Source organism: Zeus faber (genome assembly GCF_960531495.2).
Source record: "Zeus faber genome assembly, chromosome: 13".
In the NCBI taxonomy this organism is placed as follows: Eukaryota; Metazoa; Chordata; class Actinopteri; order Zeiformes; family Zeidae; genus Zeus; species Zeus faber.
The window spans coordinates 1,995,906-2,019,105 of NC_137198.1; the positions used below are offsets into that span (position 1 = coordinate 1,995,906).

A 23,200-nucleotide genomic window follows, 5' to 3' on the forward strand; every position below is an offset into this window, starting at 1 on the left:
GTGTGTGTGTTGCCATGGGAGTGTCCCCACAGAAGGATTCACTAATTCCATCATAATTCAATTACAAAGATGAGGTTTCAAAACGTCAATCTCATCACGAAACCTCCAGAGCATCTGGCTCCGCCCCCCGACTCCCCCGGCGCCAAAAAGTGACAGGATTTATGTTTGGGGTGGGGGGGGGTGGGGGGCAACAGGCAAACGACCCCAAAGCCAGATCTAATTTTCCGTTTTCAGCGGCGTGCAGGGTGACTTGGCTGAGCGTGAGCCGCCCCCGGGGGCAGCGGCTCCGCCCAACACTCTGGGATGTTTCCCACCGTGACGGATAAAATGCCAAACTTTCCTCACGAATAATTCAAATAAAAAGCAAAGCAGCAGCGAAGGAACCCAATTGAGACCCTGCAGAGTCACTCGGAGGAACCTTTCACGGGCGTCTCAGCCGAAGTGGCGAACCTCCAGCCACTGAGCTGCTCAGGGAATAGAACCCCCAGCCCTGCAGGGCTTGTGCCTTGCTCTGACCTCCTGTCGTTGGAAATAAGAGGCGTGACGAGGGTCTGTCCCTGACTCTACATTAAAGGGACCTCCGCTCCCCATGCTAACTCTGTTAGCTCAATGCATGGCTGCAGATGGGATCAGCTAGCCTAGCTCCTGCAAAATGAAGGAAATACCCCCTTCTCACATCTCAGGAAGGGGGAGAGGAGAGAGAAACAGGGATGAGAGGAGGAAGGAGGAAGGATGAAGGAGGGAGGAGGAAGAATGAAGGAGGGAGGATGAAGGAGGGAGGAGTGTTGTGTTTGGGGTTTTAGAGAGAGAGAGGGAAGGGGGATTAAGGGGGGAGGTGGGGGAGTATTAGAGGGTGAAATAAAGGTGAGAGAAGAAAGAGGAGATTTGGGAGGAGAGAAGGATGACGAGGTCATATGGAGGAAAAGAGGAGGAGAAAAGAGAGTGTGTGTGTGTGTGTGTGTTTTAGTGTGTTAGTGTGTGTGTGGTGATGGCTCTGCATACAAGCTCCTCAGGCTGCTTCACGCCGTCTGGTTTCTAATGTTCTAATATTTTAATTGTGTGCAACTGTTGAGCTCGGTGTCCAAACACTGGATTTAGTCAAATCATTTCAAAAAGCAAAAGGTTCAACTTGACTCTGCTCCTCCAGGGGTTCGTTATCGTCGTTCCCAAAATGTTGACTGATGCAGAATCACTTATTTAGATAAAAATCTATAAATAACCATTTGACTGTAAATAAGATAAATAAATGAGAACATTCACGTTGTAGGAATTGGTTCTGATGCATTAACATACCGAGCATCAGCGTAAAAAAATAATAAAGTTTAACAGTCCCCTAAAATGAGAATGATAATACGATAAAAAAAGTGAAGTAAAAATAAAAAATTAAACAAAAATTAAATTCTCAAATATTTACAAATATGTACGGTATAAATTATAAATATGAATACAATACGCTAACTGCCTTATATTTGTATTATATTTATTATATATTTACCTTATATTTATATTAAATGTAATATTATATTTATATCATATTTACCGTATTATATTTATATACAATATATATATTTACCTTATATTTATATTAACCTAATTTTATTATATTATATGCTATTTATATCAAATGTATAATATTATATTTACCTTATAGTATGTACAGTGTAGTAGGTTATTGCACAAATCATCTTTCAACTTTATGTTGAAATAAATACATTTACATCACTTCACATCTGAGATCATTCACCGACTTTTAAGACTTAGAACTTCTATTATTTCATATGATTTTAGGACTTTTTCAGGATCGTTTCCTCAGCATCAACTGAATAAAAGCCTAAAACACTGAAGCATCCTGGGAAAAAACACTCTGTCGTACAGACGCATCCCAGAGGTCCCACCGCTCCAGGTTCCATCCCCCTCTTCCTCCTCCTCCTCCTCCTATTCCTGCTCTTCTTCCTCCTGCTTTCCTTCCTGCTCCTCACCTTCTTCCTCCTCCTCTTCCTGCTCTTCCTCCTCCTCTTCCTGCTCTTCTTCCTCCTGCTTCCCTTCCTGCACCTCCCCTTCTCCCTCCTCTTATTCCTGCTCTTCCTCCTCCTCCTCCTGCTGCTGTTCTTCCTCCTCCTATTCCTGCTCTTCATCCTCCTCTTCCTCCTGCTTCTCCCCTTCTTCCTCATCCTCTTCCTCCTGCTTCTCTTCCTGCTCCTCCCCTTCTTCCTCCTCCTCGTCCTCCTCTTCCTGCTCTTCCTCCTGCTTCTCCTCTTCCTGCTCCTTCTCCCCTTCCTCCTCTTATTCCTGCACTTCTTCCTCTTCCTCCCCCTCTTCTCCGTCACCAGAAAGGATCCATCACTAAGACCAAACGCACAATGACATTAAAATAAACTTGGGTTTAAAAGAATAAAAGTATAAAAAGAAAAACATAAAACGTAAGAGGTTGTTTTGAAGGACTTTGAAGAGAAAGAGAAACACAAACACAAACGTCAGAAACACTGAAGAAAAGAGGACGAGACGTGTTTGAAACACGTTGTTGCTGAGGCTGTGGTCCATCGCAGCGGATGATGAACGATGACACCACGTTGAAGTGAACACGTCAAAGTTTTTCTTTCTTTAGAATTAAAAAAAAAACAAAACAAAAAAAAAAAACACGTTTTGAAGAGGACGATAGATCAACACGAGGTCGGATCCCAAAACGTCCCAGGAATCATGTGCCGCTTACGGAGCAAAAGGATTGAAATCAACTTGTAGACGACGCATCAAAGCCCTGAAATAAACATGTGATTCCACGGTTTCATTGTACAAAGATGTGATATGATCAATTATTTGACGTTCGTTTTATTGGCATCGATAATAATGAGTCACAAAAACTTTGTCCATTTCAGTCACTTTACTCAGCAGCAGCAGTAAAACCTGCAGGAGGAACCAAAAACAGCAAAACAGCGTCGGCCATTTCTTTTCTCAGCTCTTCGTGAAGCAGCTGGAGAATGACGTTAATTCTAAATCCTAAAAACGAAATCCCAAGTCCTCGCTGCGTCGCTCACAACGGTTAAAAATCTAAATCTCAATCGAGTTTTTCCTCCGTCTCAAAATCCCTTCGTAAACTCGGAAGGGCCACCAAAGAGAATATTTGACAAAAAACTATAAACTATTTCAAAGAAATTAAATAACAAATCAAATAAATCCCCAGAGAAAAAACGAAAAACACTGAATACTGAAATAATCCTGTCAGGGTTTCCACGTCGTCCGATAGAGGTTGGAACAGCACATTATGTAATAACAGCCAAAACATTTCACCTTGATTATTATGTAACAACTTATTAATAATGATAAGTAATGAGTTTGTAATGAGCTGCTACATAATCCAGTGGTTATTACGTATCGTGGGAGTAACAGTGACATTTTATCAAGTACACTGGCAATGACAAACCATCAACTCGGCAACTTTGGTGTTATTACATAGTTATTACATAATGTTTTGAGTCATTTCGTATCATGAAAGCTTGTACTCAAAACACGATATAACCACAGAATTATGTCATTATTACATGATGTCATTTTTAATGCAGCAAAACATTAAATATTGCGTTCAAGATGTATCCTACTAAATTCGGCACTGTTACAAATTAGGTGACATTTGGCAACAGCGGCAAATAACCTGGTAACAGGCAGACGCAACTTGCAACGGGTAGACGCAACCTGGCAACGGGTAGAGGCAACCTGGCGACGGGTAGAGGCAACCTGGCGACGGTTAGAGGCAACCTGGCGACGGGTAGAGGCAACCTGGCAACGGGTAGACGCAACCTGGCAACGGGTAGACGCAACCTGGCAACGGGTAGACGCCACCTGACAACGGGTAAACGCCACCTGGCAACGGGTAGATGTAAACCTGGCAACCGGTAGATGGAACCTGGCAACGAGTAGATGCAACCTGGCAACAGATACATGCAACCTGGCTATGGGTAGACGCAACCTGGCAACGGGTAGACGCAACCCGGCAAAGGATAGGCATAACCCGGCAATGGGTAGATGAAACCTGGCAACGGGTAGACACAACCTGGAAATGGGTAGACGGAACCTGGCAACAGGTAGATGCAACCTGGCAACCGATAGATGCAACCTGGCAATGGGTAAACACAACCTGGCAATGGGTAAACACAACCTGGCAACGAATAGATGCAACCTGGCAATGGGTAGACGCAACCTGGCAACGGGTAGATGCAACCCGAAAACAGGTAGACGCAACCCGGACACGGGTAGACGCAACCTGGCAACGGGTAGACGCAACCTGGCAACGGGTAGACGCAACCTGGCAACGGGTAGACGCAACCTGGCAACGGGTAGACGCAACCTGGAAATGAGTAGATGGAACCTGGCAATGGATAGATGCAACCTGGCAATGGGTAAACACAACCTGGCAACGGGTAGACGAAACCTGGCAACGGGTAGACGTAACCTGGCAACGGGTAGACGAAACCCAGCAACTGGTAGACGAAACCCGGCAACGGGTAGACGAAACCTGGTAACGGGTAGATGGAACCTGGCAACGGGTAGATGGAACCTGGCAATGGGTAAACACAACCTGGCAATGAATAGATGCAGCCTGGCAACGGGTAGACGCAACCTGGCAACGGGTAGATGCAACCTGGCAAGGGGTAGATGCAACCTGGCAAGGGGTCGCCGTCACCCGGAAACAGGCAGATTGTTGTTGTTGTTCTAAGGCGGCGTTACAGAGACACAGCATGCAGCTAGCTGAGCGTAAGTCTGTTGATGGTCGCTCCGCAGGTCGTCTTCATGCATCTGGACTGAAGTGGGAGATCCTGCAGGTGGAGCAGCCTCCATCGTTCTGCTACATCAGACTGAACATCTCCAGGTCCAGGTTCAACCGGGTCACACGTCATTCTCCAGAAAAGAATGAAATGGGGCCTCCAAGGATGCCCAAATCAGGAGATTGTTTCCCATTTCCAACTTCCGCGTTTTTCTCAGCTCCCTCTTTGCTGTTCCAGGGGGTTGACTGGGGCGAGGGGCATTGAGGGCATTTCCTCTTCTTTTCAAGTAGTTTGGATGCTCTGGATACTGGATGTTCCCCTCGTCCCATCCTCCGCTTCCTTCTCCCCTTCGACAGTGGCCATGACAGTGGCCATCTTGGTTCCCTGTTGCGAGGCACTGGGTTGGAATCTGTTTGGAGACGCAGGTCAGAGACAGTCCAGGGAGGGGTTGGCGCTAGAATCAATCATCGTATTCTCCATCACAGCCGTACTCTGGAGGAAGGAGAGCGAGACATGCAGTTATTGGAGACAGACAATTAGTTTTTAATGGAAAATTAAAAACAACCTTGTACAATTGACGTTGCGAGGCCCATGAGCTCCACAGGAAGTCATACAAGTCAATGGAGGAGCTGCCCCGGTGGACAGTACACCCGTCGACCACCAGGGGGCGCAATATGAAACTACGCCAACTACGCCGACGGACTGACAGAATCCTGTTTCAACGGGATGCGGTTGGTTACAAAAACCTGAGCGTAACCATGTGGATCCACTGGAAAATCTGTCAAATCATTTCAAAAGTGGTCTCTCCGTCTCCACTCGATGGCAAAATGGCAAAAAAAGTTCAACTTGAAGTCACCTCGGTGTGGGAATCACAGGTATTTGCATATTCGAGTGTAACTTTCCCCGAGTGAGTAAGTCATTGATACTCTGTTCCTCCAAACTTTGACAGCTACATTGACAAAAACAAACCTTTGTGGCTCCGTTTCTAAGCGGGCGTGAGTAATCAGGGTTCAGCCGCTTTGATAGCAATGAGGAAACAGTCCAATCGCGCTGCACGATATCAACCCAACATCCTGTGAAAACTGGAAAACTCAGCTCCAGACCCAGATCTTATTAAAACAACGGTTTCCATCGGCTTGTAACTGTTTATCGTGCTGAGGACGTAGAACTCTGCTGTTGATCACTACTCGCTGTAATAACTGCGTAATTCTGTGCAATGGGGCGAACGCTATGACTTAAAAACAAATGTTCCCTCTCCTGTCTAAGAAGGGGAAAGGCACATTATTGAAAGTATTTGTATGTTAAACTGAAAAAATGAATTGGTGCACAAGGTGCATTTTAACCGTTTTGTAAGTGTTTTGTTGACACTTTTGGCGGCAAACTAACCCTAACCTAAGAGACTAAAAACCGGAGGTTGCGCCGCTTCCTACTGGCAATCTGTGGCAGTAACTCTGAATGTGCTGCGGCAGACAAAAATTATTTAATGCTATTTTTAATATTTTAACATAAAGAACGATAACCTCAAATGTAGAAAATCTGCTTTGGTTCAACTACAAAGTCTATAAAATGTCGAGTATCTTTGATCTTCTGATGTAATTATTATTCATTATTTTTATTGATGGGTCTGTTTTGCCCGTTTCATTTGGAAAAGTCACAGTGATTTTTCGAGCTCTTGTAAATGTCGTGCAGATTGATCTTGTACGTCACGGCTGAATTTGCACGAATTGCTGCGATGAGCATTCCCGCCTGGGGCGCTGTTGGCACCGTGCTCCGGTGGGTTATCTCCCGAATAGGAGCCTTTCTGTGTGGAGTTTGCATGTTCTCCCCGTGCTCACATGGGGTTTCCTCCACCTCACGTCAGTAAGGACCCCCACCAAAAACATGCACCCATCATGGTCTGACCAGCGATGGACATTTATCACCTGGTCCCCGGGCGCGTCCACGTACGCTGCCCACTGCTCCTGGCTGTGCCCCCGGAGGAAGGACAAGCCAGGATGGGTCAAAAGCAGAGAATCCATTTCACCGGCCACCATCAAAAAGCATGTGCATGAGTGTGTGTGTGCAAGCATGTGTTGTAGTGTGGTGTGTTGTGTGATAAATAAAGACTGTTTCTTTCTTTCTTCTTTCTTCGATGGTAAATTCCCCGACTCACCGCCGCCGCCCATCAGCTGCATGGCGCTGACGTAGGGCTCCTCCTCCTCCTCGTCATCCTCATCGCCCGCCGCGTCGTCGTAGACCACCGGGCCGCTCTCCACCACCACGGAGCTGGGGACGGGGTCCGCCACCACCGCTGGGGCAGCAGGAGGGGGCTGGACGGGAAGGAAAACCAGGCGTTGAACAGAGGAAATATACGGTGCGGTGAAAAAGGATACAACGGCAAACTTAAGGCTGCAAAACAAAGTAAGAAAAAAAAGTTTACTTTGGCTGAGATATAATTTTTCTTCCTACTCTTTTCAGACAATATATAAATATATACCGTGTATACACAAGAAAGCAGAAAATATATCTCTAAGCAATTGGTTTTATGCAATCTCCCTCTCGGGATGAATCTAGTTTGTATGTACGGCACGATTTACATAATATGAATACAGCTGGATCTGCATACATGTGCAACATCTTCTCTAAATAATAAGGCGGTGTGGGGGTGGTGTGGTTTGAGCAGCCACACCTGTCCTGGGTCTAGGTGACTGGGGCCCAGGACAGGCCCGTTGCTGGTTGCTTGGTCTAACGAGCAACAGGTAAAGGCCCCATCCCCACTCACACACTCAGGAGAGGAGCCCTTGTCATGACGTGTCCATCTGCTCCGGGCTTGTTCCACTAAGCCCACTCTCTACAATAAGCTGCTGTGCTCGCGACCCCGTCGTCCGTGTCTCTGTGCCCGAGGGGCCCTGAAAACATCACTTGGGTTGCGTGTGGCAGGCGGATCTTCCACAAATAAATATTTCTATTTGCAGACACTGGATATAGACTGGCTAAGAAACACATCAATACCAAGGAGCTAATAAGGGGCAGGGCGGCCGTTTGCCTCCAGAGAAGCCCTGATCCTTCTTGGAATGAACCATTATTACTTTCTCCAAGAAGAGGGTCTCATCGGATATAAAATACTTCCTGTGTGGGATTAAATATCTAGTGTTTGAATATGTGAGATGGAAATAAGAGTTTTGTGTCCGCAGAACGTCCCTCTGATCCCGTACGGTGGTCTCCTGATCCGGGACCACGTTGTCTGGGAGCGCCAGGTCCCTCGCATGTATCCAGCACCATGATTAGACTCGGCGTGGGCGACGGTTCGTGTTTTTGTTTATTGGTCGTTATTTCGAGGTTGCGTGACAAAATAAATTTCCCCCGGGACGCCGATCCGAGAATATCTCTCCTCTCGTATCAGCCCCTCGTGTCTAAAACCCTTGAATGCGAGTTTCATTTGTTTTGCTTATTTATAAACTGTGCCGATATGAGCAGACAAACAGGCTCTGCGCCGCGGACGACACCGGTGCGGTGGAAACACATTTATTTCTGCTTCCTCCGTCCGTCCTTCTCTCCACAAACCGGTGTGAAATTAAAGAGGGACGACCGGCGGTGATTTGCAATCTGGAGACTGTTTCCTGGAGGGAGGACGACACCGCCGCATAAAACCCGGAGACAAGAGGAGGAGTTCATATCCAGGAGTGACGAATGACGGTCCTTTACGAGTCATTCGGTCACCGTTTGATTTTCCAACGGTGAAGGAGAGTCTGAAGAGTCGGTTGTTAATGCAAATCTCATAAGAATCATGAAATTCTGTCAAAATTATTCATTTAGGGTGAGGAACGCACAACTGTAGATCCCAGAAAAATTAATCGCCTCATTCTCTCAAAATGACTGATTTTTGTGTTTGTGCAGGTACATATTTACTTATGTCAAAATTATTTATTTTGGTGGAATTAAAAGTATGTCACATTCGATAGGAATTACACCAAATGCCTCGACCGTTTTGTCCACATTGCAGACCTGCCACCCTTTAAAATATTTTGAGTAGCACAATAGTGTAACAGTGAGTCTCTGTGGCGTTAGTTACTGCAGCTAAATGATCCATCAGTAATTCACACCGTAGCCGTCTGGTAACGAGGCATCACATCCTATGCGAGATGCTACGACTCACTATATGTAGTCATTTATCTCATTAGGATATACTCCTTGAAATGCATCATCTTGTAATACCGAACATGTTTATCAACGAGAGATGCACCGGTTGCAATGTTCTTGGTCGATTCCGATTTTCATTCAATTACGTATACGTACATGTACATGTTGTTCATAATAAACCATTGACAGGCATATTCATATAATTCACCACTTACCGCGCTGCCTCAACTTAGCCTCAGGGTACACTGGTGCTATTTACACGTATTTAAATGAGGTATTATTCAAACATTTAGTGTAAAATTGGCCCCCTTCTATACAAATGAGCCTCGTTGCAAATAGCATCCAATTCGCAAACACCGGCGCTAATAGCCACGCCCAGTTAGAGGGAAATTATTACTGTCCGTAGGGACTTGGTGGGAACTGCACAAGATCAAATATTTTCTTGAAAAGGCAGCAGAGAGCCTGTGCTACTGAAACGCTTTTATAAGACGTGTCACGCCCAGACTTTACAGTGATCTGTAAATATTAGTTTGAAATCCGCTACCAACTGCTCATTTGCTGAAACTTTGAATCATCCATCGTATAAAAAAAGGCGTTACAAACATTGACAAAAAAGGTTTCATAATTCCTATTAAAATCAAAAGATATTGGAAAAACAACTAAAAGTTATAGCGGATAGTGATTAAGTGGTCCAAATCGGCATTGAACCACAGATGGCATCGAACCCCATAAGACCATGGACAGCCCTGCAGGCCTTGGCCTTTCAGGTGCCGCAGCCCTGAACTTGGTACAGTATAATACCGTCATCATTTCTATATTGAAATATTAAGATTCAGTGACAACTAGAATTTCCTAAAATTTAATTATATACATTTTATTTATGCATTAAATGAAATGTGTGGTAAGAGTACGTTTAATTAGAGATTTACTCATAATATTCAAATGTTGTATAGTTACTGCACATGAACCTAAAAATACAAAGTAAAACCCGGGGTCCCCCCATTTTGAGTTTATATTCATGATCAGAGAACAGATCAAACTTTCTTATCATTTGGTCTCATTGGGATTATCTGCTGTACGTCAATGAAAAATACATCACGTGATCTGATCACGCTCACATGACAGCGGCAAATATGGACCACCGCTGCATATTTCAGTTGCGACAATCCCGAGATTGCTGATTTTGACACCGTGTGCTTATTATTGTTCATTATTCACTGTGAAACAAAAACAGAACATGAAACCGTCCCAATAAAGTTCCATTAAAACAGAACATGGGACGGTCACCAAGTTCCAGTAGAATTCAACCTGGAACTGGACACAACATAGAACTAACATGGAGATGTCCAGTTCAACTTCAAATCAAAGTCTCTTTCACTTTTAGTTCAAATATAGCTTTATATGATATCGATAGGAGACCTGCCATTCCAAAAGAAATTGCAATCATTGAAAAGAAACGGAATAATAATGATAATAAATAACCGACTCCTCTCAGTGTGGTTGACTGAAGTCCTCCGTGGCTCAGCGTGCGTTAAACCGGAATCAAATGGAACGACTAGTTTTACTGAGTGACTGGTGCAGAACCCAGTCTCAAAAAAAGAGTCGAACCTTTCATCACGAACAGAGCTTGTGCACGAGGAACAACCAGAGCAGACGCTCGCTGCAGCCACAGCGACAGATACAGTCTGCACAATTTAGGAATATTGTCAGGAGACAGATGAATAATTGATCTAATCCTCTTTGTTTACCTTGAAGTAGCTCCAAACGAGCTGACATTTTCTTTCTTTCGCTCTTTTTTGAGCATCAACTACGTTACATTATGTTGGTATGGGGTTTGAGGATCCAATCATTTTCACGAGTACGAGTACATGCGTGCAGGCTGGCCGGTCTGACATCGATTTAGTCTTCAGTAAATATTATCAGCTATACATTATATATGAGCTCTGTCGCCTCACAGCAAGAAGGTTCCCCGCTGGTTGGGGCCTCTCTGTGTGGAGGTTGCATGTTCTCCCTGTGCCTGCCCGGGTTTTCTCCGGGTTCCTCCCACATTCCAAAGACATGCAGGTCAGGTTCATCGGTGACTCCAGGAAATTGACCGTAGGTGTGAACGTGAGCCCGCAGGGTTGTTTGTCTCTGCACGTGGGCCCTGTACGTGGGCCCTGTGATAGACCGGCGACCTGTCCTGGGTGCGCCCCGCCCCTAGCCCAGTGACAGCTGGGATTGGCTCCAGGCCCCCCGCGGCCCCATGAGGATAAGCAGTTTAGATAACGGACGGATGGATGGACATTATATATGATCAGAGTCCAGGATTCACTCTCTCTCCCTCACAACGGTTTTCTGTCACGAATCCAGACTCAGTGAACGACTGCGTCTGGCTTTAGTCACGAAAGCAACAAAACGAACGACTCCTTTTATGGGAATGACTCCAGACTCCTGAGTCACTTACAGGATTGGGTTGGCTCTGAACGAATCGTTTGCGAGTCTTGCAGCTTATATCCAGTCGTACATCGACTGAACCTGACATCAAATCCTGCAGCAGTTTTCAGTTCCTCTGCAGAGTAGCGCTACTAAAGGGCTTTTCCAAGGGTTCCCCGAGGAGCTTTAAGAGCTTTTCTAAGAGTTTCTGTCTCAGATAAGAGTGTCTGAGGCCCACTCGCTTCCCTCCAACACGCTGCTAATTATAAGCCTCAGCGCCAAGCGATGGAGGGATATTATCCCTATCCTCCGCAGCCTGGTGGACCTCCTGCTGGGACCATCTCTCCGCTTTCATCTCTCCATCTCTTGTTGTTCTGCTGTCTCTCCATCATACCGCGTCCACCCACCTCCTGGCCTGCTCTCCTTCACTTTGTGCTCTTCCCGTTCTCTCGCCAGTCATTCCTCCGGGGCTCCATCTCTCCTTTCTCTCTGATTCGTCCTCCTTTCCTCCCGCTTCTGTGCCCTCGTCTCACCTTCCGCTCCTCTATCGCTCTCTTATTCTACACTGTCCTCCTCTTGGTCTTCATCCCTCTCCCTCCATCTCCATCCATCTGTCAATATATTCAGCGATGCATTGATTCATTCATCCAGCTACAGCCTCGTCCTTTAATCCAGACAGTTATCCAACGGTCTACGCGGAAATTCATCCATCCATCCGTAGCTTTTTTAATCCAGGGCTCAACGCTAACGTAAAACGTAAAAGTGGTTGCCAGGCTGGTAACCAGGCATCAGCTTTTGGTTGCTGGAAATGAAAATATAGTCGCCATTTTTAGTCACCTTTTATTTTGTGTTATTAAGATACTATGGAGTTATACGTCAGCTTGATAATGAAAACGTGACAAGAAGAATTAAAAGCTGTATTACAGTAACCAAACAACATTCTTTGTAGTTTGTGTTTTATATGATACTTCACAAAAATTGAATTTTCCGAGGGAAGAAACAAGTTGAGACGGACAAGAGCTGTGACAACACTAACTCCTCTGGTCACACTTGGCCTGATCACACTTAGCCTGTCTTACACCCACATGTACATGCTCACCACACAGACAATAAGAATCTCAACAGTCCTGTTTGTCCCCTCATTGTTAACAATGGTCAATTCTAATTTGCATCTTTCCATTTAAAAGTAACTCTCCACCAGATGAGGTCTGAGCCCCGCTCTTATTATTGCTGTCTGTCTACAAAGATAAGAACTGGTTATTGTATTGTAATGGCTTGCAATGTCTTAAAAACAAAATACATTTCCTGTGTACTAGTACACAATATGGTTTCGGTTTGTTTCTAGTTTTCTATGCCGAGTTTAAACGAAAACGTTTTTAGTTAAGTTTTAGTTAACTGTATGGGGATGCAAACACATGTTCTGAGAAATAAGCTCTGAAATATACTTAAGGTGGCAGACGATGGTTTTCCAAGTTCCCTCGAACGCATCACTTCCGACACGCATGACAATTTTCCAAGCTTTGTGAATGCAGCATCGCTTCCAATGTAATATGAGAGAAGGAGTCCAAATGTTAAAAAGCGTCGCTCCTGCCGGGTGGCTGACAGCGCTGTCAGCCACCCGGCAGGAGCGACGCTCTGCGGCGCGTTGGGATTTCAGAACTGAACTACGAGCAGGACGCACACTTTCACTCCCTCTGACTGTGTGAGAATCTGATGTTTTCACATCACAGATGATGAACAAAGGCATTAAAACGTGAGTCTTGCAGGTGAAACATGAGACTCATGTCGGCTGATGCAGGAGCTCAGTGTGGTGCCGAACCGGAAAAAAAAAAAGGAACGAATAGTCTGATCTTCGTCTTGAAAAGCCAAATCCGATTCGACTGACACAATTGTGAGTCGGGTACAGCCCTACTATATCACATACTAGGATCAGACGTTAGTCTCCAAAGTGTGACTGTAAATGAGCCTTTAATAAGTTAATAGAGCAAACCCTACCTCCCGCTCGCCGGATCCGTCCTGTAGCTTGTCAGTCGCGCCGAATCAGATTGGCCTCCCAAGACTTCAAATGCACATTTTGTTTTTCGTTGGGGTTCATCTGGTTCTTTGTCAGTTTGATCAGTTTGCACATTCCTTTGTGATGTTGACAGGTGAGTAGAACTTTTCACCCCACAGTCAAACAGCTTGGTTTGCTTCGCCGCTGTCTCCAAAACAGGTGCCTGTGTCCACCTGAGTCAACCGCACCAAGGCACCTGCAGCGTTCTGGTTCTGACTGGAACAGCAATAAATATCAGTCACGCAACACATTTATCTATTTTGAGGTGCACGTTTTGCTGTCCCGATTTTTGTTATTTTGCTGTCCCTTTTTGACCGTTATATTTTTGTTATAGTTATATGTTAAAACATGGTTGCCAAAGGGGACAACCAGAGACCACAAAATGGTTGCCAATTGACTCAATCTGGTTGCCGAGGGCAACCGACAACCGTTACTGTCGAACCCTGCAATCTACCCTTCCTCTTATCAACACATCCGACTAACCCTCCACCCCAAGTTCCAAACATTCATCCAGCCACCCACCCGTCAACAAGCCATCTAAACATCAATAGATCATCCATCCTTCCCAAGATCAATAGATTCATCCATCCATTCTAACATCAACAGTCAACCATCCATCCTCACATCAATAGATTCATCCATCCATTCTAACATCAATAGATTCATCCATCCGTCCATAAATTAATCCACCCATCCCAACATCAATAGATCTATCCATCCATCCCTCACCCTACCTGATCCATCCATCCCAACATCCATCTATCCATCCAAGCCCCTTCTGATCTGTGTGTGTGGCGGCTCCAGACGGCTCATTAGCAGCAGAGAAGAAGAGAAACAGAACAAGCAGCTCATTGACGCTGAGCTTCAGGCTAATTAGCAGGAGCGCTCTGCTAAATGGGTCAGGAAGGAGAGAGGAGCAGGGGAAGAGATAACTTCCACTGAGGGAGGAGTAGAAATTAATTTAGTCTCAGCTTTACCCTGCGTGCTGCAACTTACCCAGAATTACTAGAATCTGCTCAAATTACCGTCTTATCTTTGGCCTTGATTCCTCCAGCGACATCTCTTCCTCGCTGAGACATTCTGTCCGTTCGGTTCTTCCACTCTCAGGCGAACGTTCAGGACCAGATCATTCTCACGCCCAAAACAACGGCATCTGGACGAGCCAGAAATTCATAAACATCAACAACAAAACCTTTCATTTCCCCTTTTGATATAAATTAACTGACGCAATGATTTCACTTTTACTATTTTCCAACTGAAGAAAACAGAGTTTTGATCCTGTCCGCTCTGAAAAAAGACATTTCAAGCCTTCTTTCCGTATTTTAACAACACAAGGTTTTCTGGTGTGATTCGTCACGTTATAAGCTCACTCACATTAACATTCTCATCAAGTAAAATGTTCTCACGCTGTTGGCGGGAAGTTGTGTGGGAGCAATTGCTTTTTCTTTTTTCTTTTTTAATCGTATTGTTTTTCTTCTTTATTGGCATCTCTTCTTGCACCGTATTATGTTCTTGCCTACATTTATATTTAATAACTTCATCGGAACCTTTGGAAAACAGGATCCAGGCGCATTGGATACACAGGGATGTCTGTGCGTGACACATTGACCAATTCCATCCTTTAAGATGCAGCTGGAATATACAGTGTATGCATGGAATCATTCTTAACAGAAGAATGAAGATATTGTCAACAAAGACTGTCACCGGGAGTCACGTCGCAGGGAACAATACTTCTCAGTTTTTCACACCTAGTCAGTTTTTCTGTATCTCGTGCAGAAAACCTCCATTTTTCACAACCTGCTGCTGAGGCAAAGCGGCACCGCTGGGATCTCTGGACAGCGGCTGAAATATGTCTCTGTCTCTGAGTGTTCTGCTGACGTCGAGATCCAGAGCGATGGTGTCGCAACAGAACAGACTTTCACTTCATCGGCAAAATATCTGTGACCAAGAGGAACCTGGACCAGAAAGACCGCAGCCTCAAATACCTGGTTCCACAAATACCTGGACAACAAATACCTGGCTCCACAAAGAGCTGATTCCTCAAATACCTGGTTCCACAAAGACCTGGTTCCACAAATACCTGGGTCCACAAAGACTTGGATCGCAAAGGCCTGGTTCGGGGTTTTAGGGAGGTCGGGGATTTGGGGAGGTTAGGGTTTGGGGAATGTTGGGATTACTGTTGCATGGAGACGGGCGAGGGGGGGGCCTCGTACCCTAAATCTCTCTTTTCTCGTTTTCCCCCGCTGTGCTAACTTTACATAACACCTCGACCAATGGGAGAGGATGCCGGGGCCCCGTTCCCAGGGGGAGGTGAGGGGGGTTGCTAGGCAACAAGCCTTGTTGACCCTCCCCCGGTGGCCATGTTTTCTCCCCCGAGCAGAGAGAGAGCCCCAGCACTTCCAGTCACATGAGAGATAGAGAGAGAGCGAGAGAGAGAGGAGGAGGAGAAACAGAGAATTATAATATCTTTAAATTATTCGCGTCTTTCAAGCAACCCAAGGACACGTAACGGACAAGGAAATGAAATAAAAATAGAAGAGAAAAAAGGGAATGAATGAAAAGTGACAGGAGTGTAACGTGGAAGAGCCTGGACGGAGAGAGAGAAGTGAGACCACAATTAAGAGGAAAGGCACCAAAGGTTCACAAGAAGGTTCAGGGAGTGCACGTGAGGGGCGTGCACGTGAAGCGGATCGCCGGGGAGCCATTAATTCCCATCTGGCCCCGCCGGCCAATCAGCACGCAGCAGGGGACAGGCCACCAAGGAGAGGGAGAGACTCACAGCTGTGTGTGTGTGTGTGTGTGTGTGTGTGTGTGTGTGTGTGTGTGTGTGTGTGTGTGTGTGTGAGCGTGTGTGTGAGCGTGTGTGTGTGTGTGTGAGCGTGTGTGTGTGTGTGTGTGTGTGAGCATGTGTGTGTGTGTGTGTGTGTGTGTGAGCGTGTGTGTGTGTGTGTGTGTGTGAGCGTGTGTGTGTGTGTGTGAGCGTGTGTGTGTGTGTGTGTGTGTGTGTGTGTGTGTGTGTGTGTGTGTGTGTTCAAAAGGTGGTTTTCATTGAAGTGTTTATTTTAAATCAGAATTTGAGACTGGAGACGTCGTCATGTCACGATATAAGAGATAAAATGAATGATGACGACGAAGTTAATATACTGACATGAGGTCTGACATGTTGGAGGGAGCTTTATTTATTATATTTTATTAACAAACACACACACACACGCACACACACACACACACACACACACACACACACACACACACACACCATAAAGGAAGGAATCTGTCTGTCTGCCTGTATGTAATATGTCTGTCTGTCTGCCTGTATGCAATGTCTGTCTGTCTGCCTGTATGTAATATGTCTGTCTGTCTGCCTGTATGTAATATGTCTGTCTGTCTGTTTGTCCTTCCAATATTTCGACAACCGTTCACCTGATCTACTTCCCAGGTGGTGGGCGTGTCGCTGGGAGCCACGGAGGTGCAGATTGGCTACAGGTGTCATGACGGAGGGGGCGGGGCTTCTCCCACGGTGGAACAGACTGAATCACTCACATGTTGTTCAACTGTGACATTAAAACGTCGTAGAAAGTCGTACATTTTGAACGAGCATGTACTAGTACTTATAAAAGTAGAGGAGAAGCAGGAGAGTAGATATAGAGTAGAGTAAAAACAGAGCAATGGTAGAGTGCAGGTAGATGTAGAATTGAGTAAAGGTAGAGTAGAAGTGGAGCAGTGGTAGAGTAGAATAGAGTAATGTGAAGGTAGAGTAGAGGAGTAGTGGTAGAGTACAATAGAATAGAGTAAAGGTAGAGTAGAGGTGGCATAGAGGTAGAGTAGAGTAAAGGTAGAGTAGAGGTGGAGTAGTGGTGGAATAGAGGTAGAGTAGAGTAAAGGTAGAGTAGAGGTAGAGAAGTGGTAGAATAGAGTAGAGTAAAACTAGAGTAGAGGAGTAGTAGTAGAGTACAATAGAGTAAAGGTAGAGTACAGGTGGAATAGTGGTAGAGTAGAGCAGAGTAAAGGTAGAGTATAGGTGGAGTAGTGGTAGAGTAGAGTAGAAATAAAGTAAAGTAGGGTAGAGATGGAGTAGTGGTAGAGTAACAATACAGTAGAGCAGAGGTAAAGTAGAGTAAAGGTAGAGTTCAGGTGGAGTAGTGGTAGAGTAGAGTAAAGGTAGAGTAGAGGTAGAGTAAACGTAGAGTAGGGTAGGGAGGTGGAGTAGTGGTAGAGTAGAGTAACAATACAGTAGAGGAAAGGCAGAGTACAGGTGGAGTAGTGGTAGAGTAGAGTAAAGGTAGAGTAGACTAGCAGTTGAGTAGCGGTGGAGTAGAGGGTGTGTAAACCTGGTTGGAACAGGGCAGTTCTCACCTGATCCAGCGCCGGCTTCTTGGCAGGAAGTCCCGTGATGAAGGGCTGCAGCCTGGAAACAGGAAAACAGACATTTAAGCACTTTTCCAGGACTACGGCAGTTGAATGAAGCTGTTTCCAGGGCCCTGTCGCGTTCCTCAAGCACCCAGAAATTCGAGTGACCTTAAAATGTTCATCAATTTGTCGTTCTCTTAAGGGATCTCTTGACAGGGGACGGTTTCCACCCTTTTCCAGGCCCTTCCAGGGCATTTCCAACCTTGGAAACACCACCTTCCTCACTTCCACATCCATTCACTGCATCAAGCCAGGGAAACAGTTGCCCCAAGCGAGAGCGCGGGAGGGGGCGCGCGGCGCAAATGAGGTCGGCAGGGGGTGGTGCCAGGGCGCGTGGGGACCTGCATCTTTGGTCTGACATTCTGTGACTTGGCGCGAGGAGTGAGCAGTGCTCTGTTGGTTTATCGTTGTTTCATATGTTGGACAACACTGATCCACAGCACGAGTCAGATGTGAAATTCAAAGTCTACCGGCGACTTTTTGATGCAGAGACAAAATAGTGTCTGCAAACAGCCGGTTCAGGTTGAGTGATTCCATTGTGAATAAACGGTCGTTTTTATTGGTGTTTTTGTGCAGTTCCTTTTCAGAGCGTTGTAATGAGGGAGTAGTTACACACTGTGGCTCTGTTCCATAGTTCAGTCAGTTCCTCTGTAATAAAGTGCTGAGCAGGACATAACTAACCCCCCTCCACCCGTCTCTCTGCATGGATCGGGGGGACAGACCAGCTCCTTTTCGGCGCATTTGCGGGTTTATTCATCACCGAGCATTTGACAGCACTTCCCCCGCAGCACAAACAAGGTGTGCATGCAGCCGTGCTTGCGGTTTGCGCTCTTTTTCGTTTACTACGTCCTGCTTCAGAGCGTACTGTCGCTCCACTGCCACCCGTGGTTTTGGGAGAACACCCAAACAGGGATGGGCCGGCTACAAACGCCGGCTTCTGTGCCCCTCTCCCCTATAAGACGATCCGATGCGTATCCAGACACAGGCTACGGGGGCTATGACACCATTCAGGGACGACGCGTTTTAATACGGAACGTTTGGTGCCAAACGATGCAATCTGATGCACTTCAACCGTGTTTAACGTAGACATTCATTTTTTATTTTATAATAAAATAAACCAATTCTATAAAAGTACCAGTGTTTCCGTTATACGGTAATTACCGGCTTTTGACTGGGAAAATCTGTTGAAGTCTGACGTATTTAAATCTCTCCGGCCATCATGTCCGGTGAAAATAATTCTCTCCAAGCACAATTTAGATACGTTGTGGGTAATTAAAACAACAACGATAATGATCCAAGGCTGACCTTTCAACTCTGACCAATCACGTTTCTGGATATAGAAATAAGCCCCGCCCCCTCCCTCGTAGCCACACACGGAGCAGAGACAGGACTCTGAGGAGGAGCAGAAAGATGATGTCGTTGGGACACGTTCATCCATAGTTTGGTGTTTTTTTGGATATTTAAGTTCAGACGGTAAATATTCAAAATATTCATTGTGTAAAACACGTCGACGTGACGTCCCGACGAAGACGGACAACACCACAAACTTCATATTTTATTTAGACCTACTTGTCATATTTATTTTGTTTTTGATTTAATCCAAGTTTTATTGAAGTGAAATCAAAATTAAAACAGCTGCACTGTTTACTTATTGTTCACGAACGGAAATGATTTCAGGTAGTAATATTCATTATATTTATTTATTTATTTTTAAAACCGCGTTAACTGATGGGATTTTTCTTTTGAATATTCAATAAAAAATATAAATCTACATGCCCTGATGCATTCTCTATGTAACCTGATCATCAATTGTTTTTAAGCTCAATAAACACAGATAATATTTTACCAGAATCTCTTCCGTTTGTCTGGGAAACTGAATCTCCCAGGACACTCTGGAAAGAAGATCTTACAGATCTGATGATTTCTGTTTTGAATTTTTGGCCATTTGTATACATACAAATTATAAATATATACAGTGTATTTCAGTATCAAATACTTGTTCTCCCCACTGTGTGTGTGTGTGTGTGTACACACACACACACACACACACACACACACACACACACACACACACACACACACACACACACACACACACACACACACACACACACACACACACACAAGTTCGAATATTGGGCTTTACTTTCAGGTGAAATTTCAGGATGAAGCTAAAATGCACTATACCCTTTACAGGTGAACTTAATTTGACCTTCTCTAAACTTTTGAATGCACATGTCCAACTGTTCAATGTTTCAGTACTTTTTGCACAACTTGCTGTTCTCTAACAAGGAGCTGAACGGCAAAATTCAAACAGGTGTTTGATCCATGAATGGACCAATACATTTCTTGGTTCAATTAGAGTTGGTATTTAAACAGTCCTCTTCATCATGCTGTTCACATGTTGACATCATGAGACCAAGACCACACCTTACAACAGATCAACAGCACCTCACCTGGCGAGGCTTCAAACAGGATGTTGTCAGAGGGAAGTGGCCACTGAGCTTAGAGTGTCACAGAGTGTCATCAGCAGGTTGCAACAGAGATACAGAGACTGGAAGAGTCACAGAAAGGCATAGAAGTGGACGTCCTTTGGCCACATCCCACACTGATGAGCGCTTCATTGTGAACAGTGCCCTGCGCAACCGCATGATGATGCCACTCAACTCCAGACACATTTAATGGAGGTGAGAGGCACCAAGTGTCACGTCAGACCATTCAAAACCGTTGACATCAGCGTGGTCTGCGTGCTAGACCACCTGCAAGGGCACCTGACCACACCACCAGGCACAGGCATCATGGTCTTGCAGGGGCCAGGGAGCGTTGACACTGGACGAGGGACCAGGGGCCTCAGTGCTGTTCTCTGATGAAAGTCCATTCACGTTGAGCAGAAATGATGGAGACGTCAAGGAGAGCGCTACGCATCAGCCACTGCTGTCACCAGACGAGCCTTTGGTGGTGGTGGTGTTACAGTGTGGGCAGGTGTGTCTGGTCAATACAGAACTGCCCTACACTTTGTGAATGGTACAGTGACAAGCCCATACTACCTGAATGACATCATTCATCCAGTCATTGTGCCCCTGCATGAACAACACAGGCCTCATCTCATCTTCATGGACGACAACGCTCCAGCTCATGGAGGTGGCATCATTAGGGAACGGCTGCTGGAGAGTGGGGCACCTCAAATGGAGTGGCCTGCACTTTCTCCAGACCTGAATCCCATAGAAAACCTATGGGATGAGCTGAGTGGCCGTGTAGAGGCTCCTAACTCTGTGCCCCAGAAGCTCAATGACCTGAGGGCCCCCTTCAAGAAGAGTGCCTGAATGACTACCGTCCGGTGGCCCTCACCTCGGTGGTCATGAAGTGTTTCGAGAGGCTGATTAAGGATTACATCTGCGCCTCCCTCCCCCGCACCTTGGACCCGTTGCAGTTCGCGTACCGGCAGAACAGATCCACGGATGACGCGGTCTCTCAGGTACTGCACACCACGCTCACGCACCTGGATGGCCAGAAGGGGGCCTATGTGAGAATGCTGTTCATTGATTATAGTTCAGCTTTCAACACCATAGTCCCCACCAGACTGGCTGTCAAGCTGATGGAGCTCGGATTGAATGGTCCGCTGTGCACCTGGATCCTGGACTTCCTCACAGGCCGCCCCCAGGTGGTCAAGGTGGGGAAGTACATGTCAAGCTCCCTCACCCTGAATACAGGATCCCCCCAGGGTTGCGTCCTCAGCCCCCTACTGTACTCCCTGTACACACATGACTGTGTGGCCAGGTCCAGCTCCAACACCATCATCAAGTTTGCTGACGACACCGTGGTCGTGGGCCTGATCACCGACTGCGATGAGAAGGCTGACCTGTCACTCTGGTACCAGGACAACAGCCTCCACCTGAACGTCAGCAAAACCAAGGAGCTGATTGTGGACTTTAGGCGTGGATCACAATCGAGGACGCACGCGCCCTTGTGGATTAATGGGACTTCTGTCGATAGGGTGAGCAGCTTCAGATATCTGGGAGTCCACATCACAGAGGACTTAACATGGACTGTTCACACAGACACTCTGGTGAGAAAGGCGAGGCAGCGTCTCTACCACCTCAGGCAGCTGAGGAAATTCCGGGTCTCGGTGAGGATCCTCAAGTCCTTCTACTCTGGAGCAGTGGAGAGCATCCTGACAGGCAACATCACTGCCTGGTTTGGGAACTGTACTGCCCAGGACAGGCGGGCCCTGCAGAGGGTGGTGCGTTCAGCTGAACGTACCACTGGAACTACCCTCCCCCCCTTGCAGGAGTTATACACCAGGAGGTGTAGTAGCAGAGCCCGTAGGATCATGAAGGATCCTCATCACCCCAACAACGGACTGTTTCAGCTGCTGCGGTCAGGCAAGCGCCTCCGCAGTCACGCAGCGAGAACAGAGAGACTGAGACGGAGTTTCTTCCCTCAAGCCATTAGAACTGTCAACGCTGACCTCACCAGGGGTCCTAACTGAGCCATGCACTAGGCTCCACTACCTACTGTACTGTATGTAGCATACTGTACCGCATACTGTATCACTGTTCAGGGTTGTTCGTGATGCCGTATTGCTGCGCCGTACTGTTGTATACTGTGCTGTATTATCCCAAACACTACCTCACACTATTCACATTCACATGCCACTTTAATTCACATGCCACTTTAAATGCACATATCTGTATATACATAGCCATATTCCTTCTATCTATTCCATTTTATTTCAATTTATTTTTTATTGTATTTTATTCTATATATTTTTTATCTTATTCTATAAGTATTCCACTTACTGTATTACGTTTTAGGAGTCAGTTAGTCGGTCTATTAGAAAGGAATTTTCTACTTTTTATTTTATTTTATTTTTGTACTTTTTCCTAGGACTTATTGTGTTCTATCACCGGGTGCGTTGCATTACATTTCACTGCATATATGTATGGAAGTATGTATATGTATGTGACAAATAAAAATCTTGAATCTTGAATCTTGAAGAGTGGGGGGCCAGGCCTCAGCAGACAATAAGTCGACTTGTGAACAGCATGAGACGTGGTTGTCAAGCTGTAACTGATGCTCAAGGACACATGACAAGTTATTGAGACATTGACATTTGTTGTTGTGGTAAACCCACCACTGTTGTTGGCTTTTGTTTCAATACATTGTTTAAGATTAGGAAATCACCATTGTATCTTCTACTTAAATGCTCTACTTTCATCATATCATAACACTGGCGCGTGAACTTTTTACATTTCCCATAAATTTCACCCGAAAGCCAAATATCCCGAACTTTTTGTGAGTAGTGTGTGTATATATACACACACACGACATTTTGATTATATATTTTTTCATTATTGTATTTCATTTCATTATTATTTTTATTCTCCTTTATTTCCTGTTAAGCTTTCTATTTCTTGATGTTTATCGTCTGTACTGAAGTGACCAA

The 23,200-nt window shown here is 45.6% G+C and overlaps 1 protein-coding gene across 2 annotated transcripts in view; it reads right to left on the minus strand.

Annotated features, from left to right (window-relative positions):
* Window positions 1–4,609: 4,609 nt before the first annotated feature.
* Window positions 4,610–23,200, minus strand: part of LOC307239479 (transcription factor IIIB 90 kDa subunit-like) — a gene marked incomplete at its 5' end in the record, with an annotated part of 92,429 nt that continues 73,838 nt past the window's right edge. For both annotated transcript variants that reach the window (XM_080012866.1, XM_080012865.1), the window contains 3 exons: window positions 4,610–5,249; window positions 6,910–7,066; window positions 17,701–17,752. In XM_080012866.1, coding sequence (XP_079868992.1) covers window positions 5,218–5,249; window positions 6,910–7,066; window positions 17,701–17,752 — 241 coding nt within the window. In that variant the 3' untranslated portion in view covers window positions 4,610–5,217. The remainder of the gene's footprint in view (window positions 5,250–6,909; window positions 7,067–17,700; window positions 17,753–23,200) is intronic.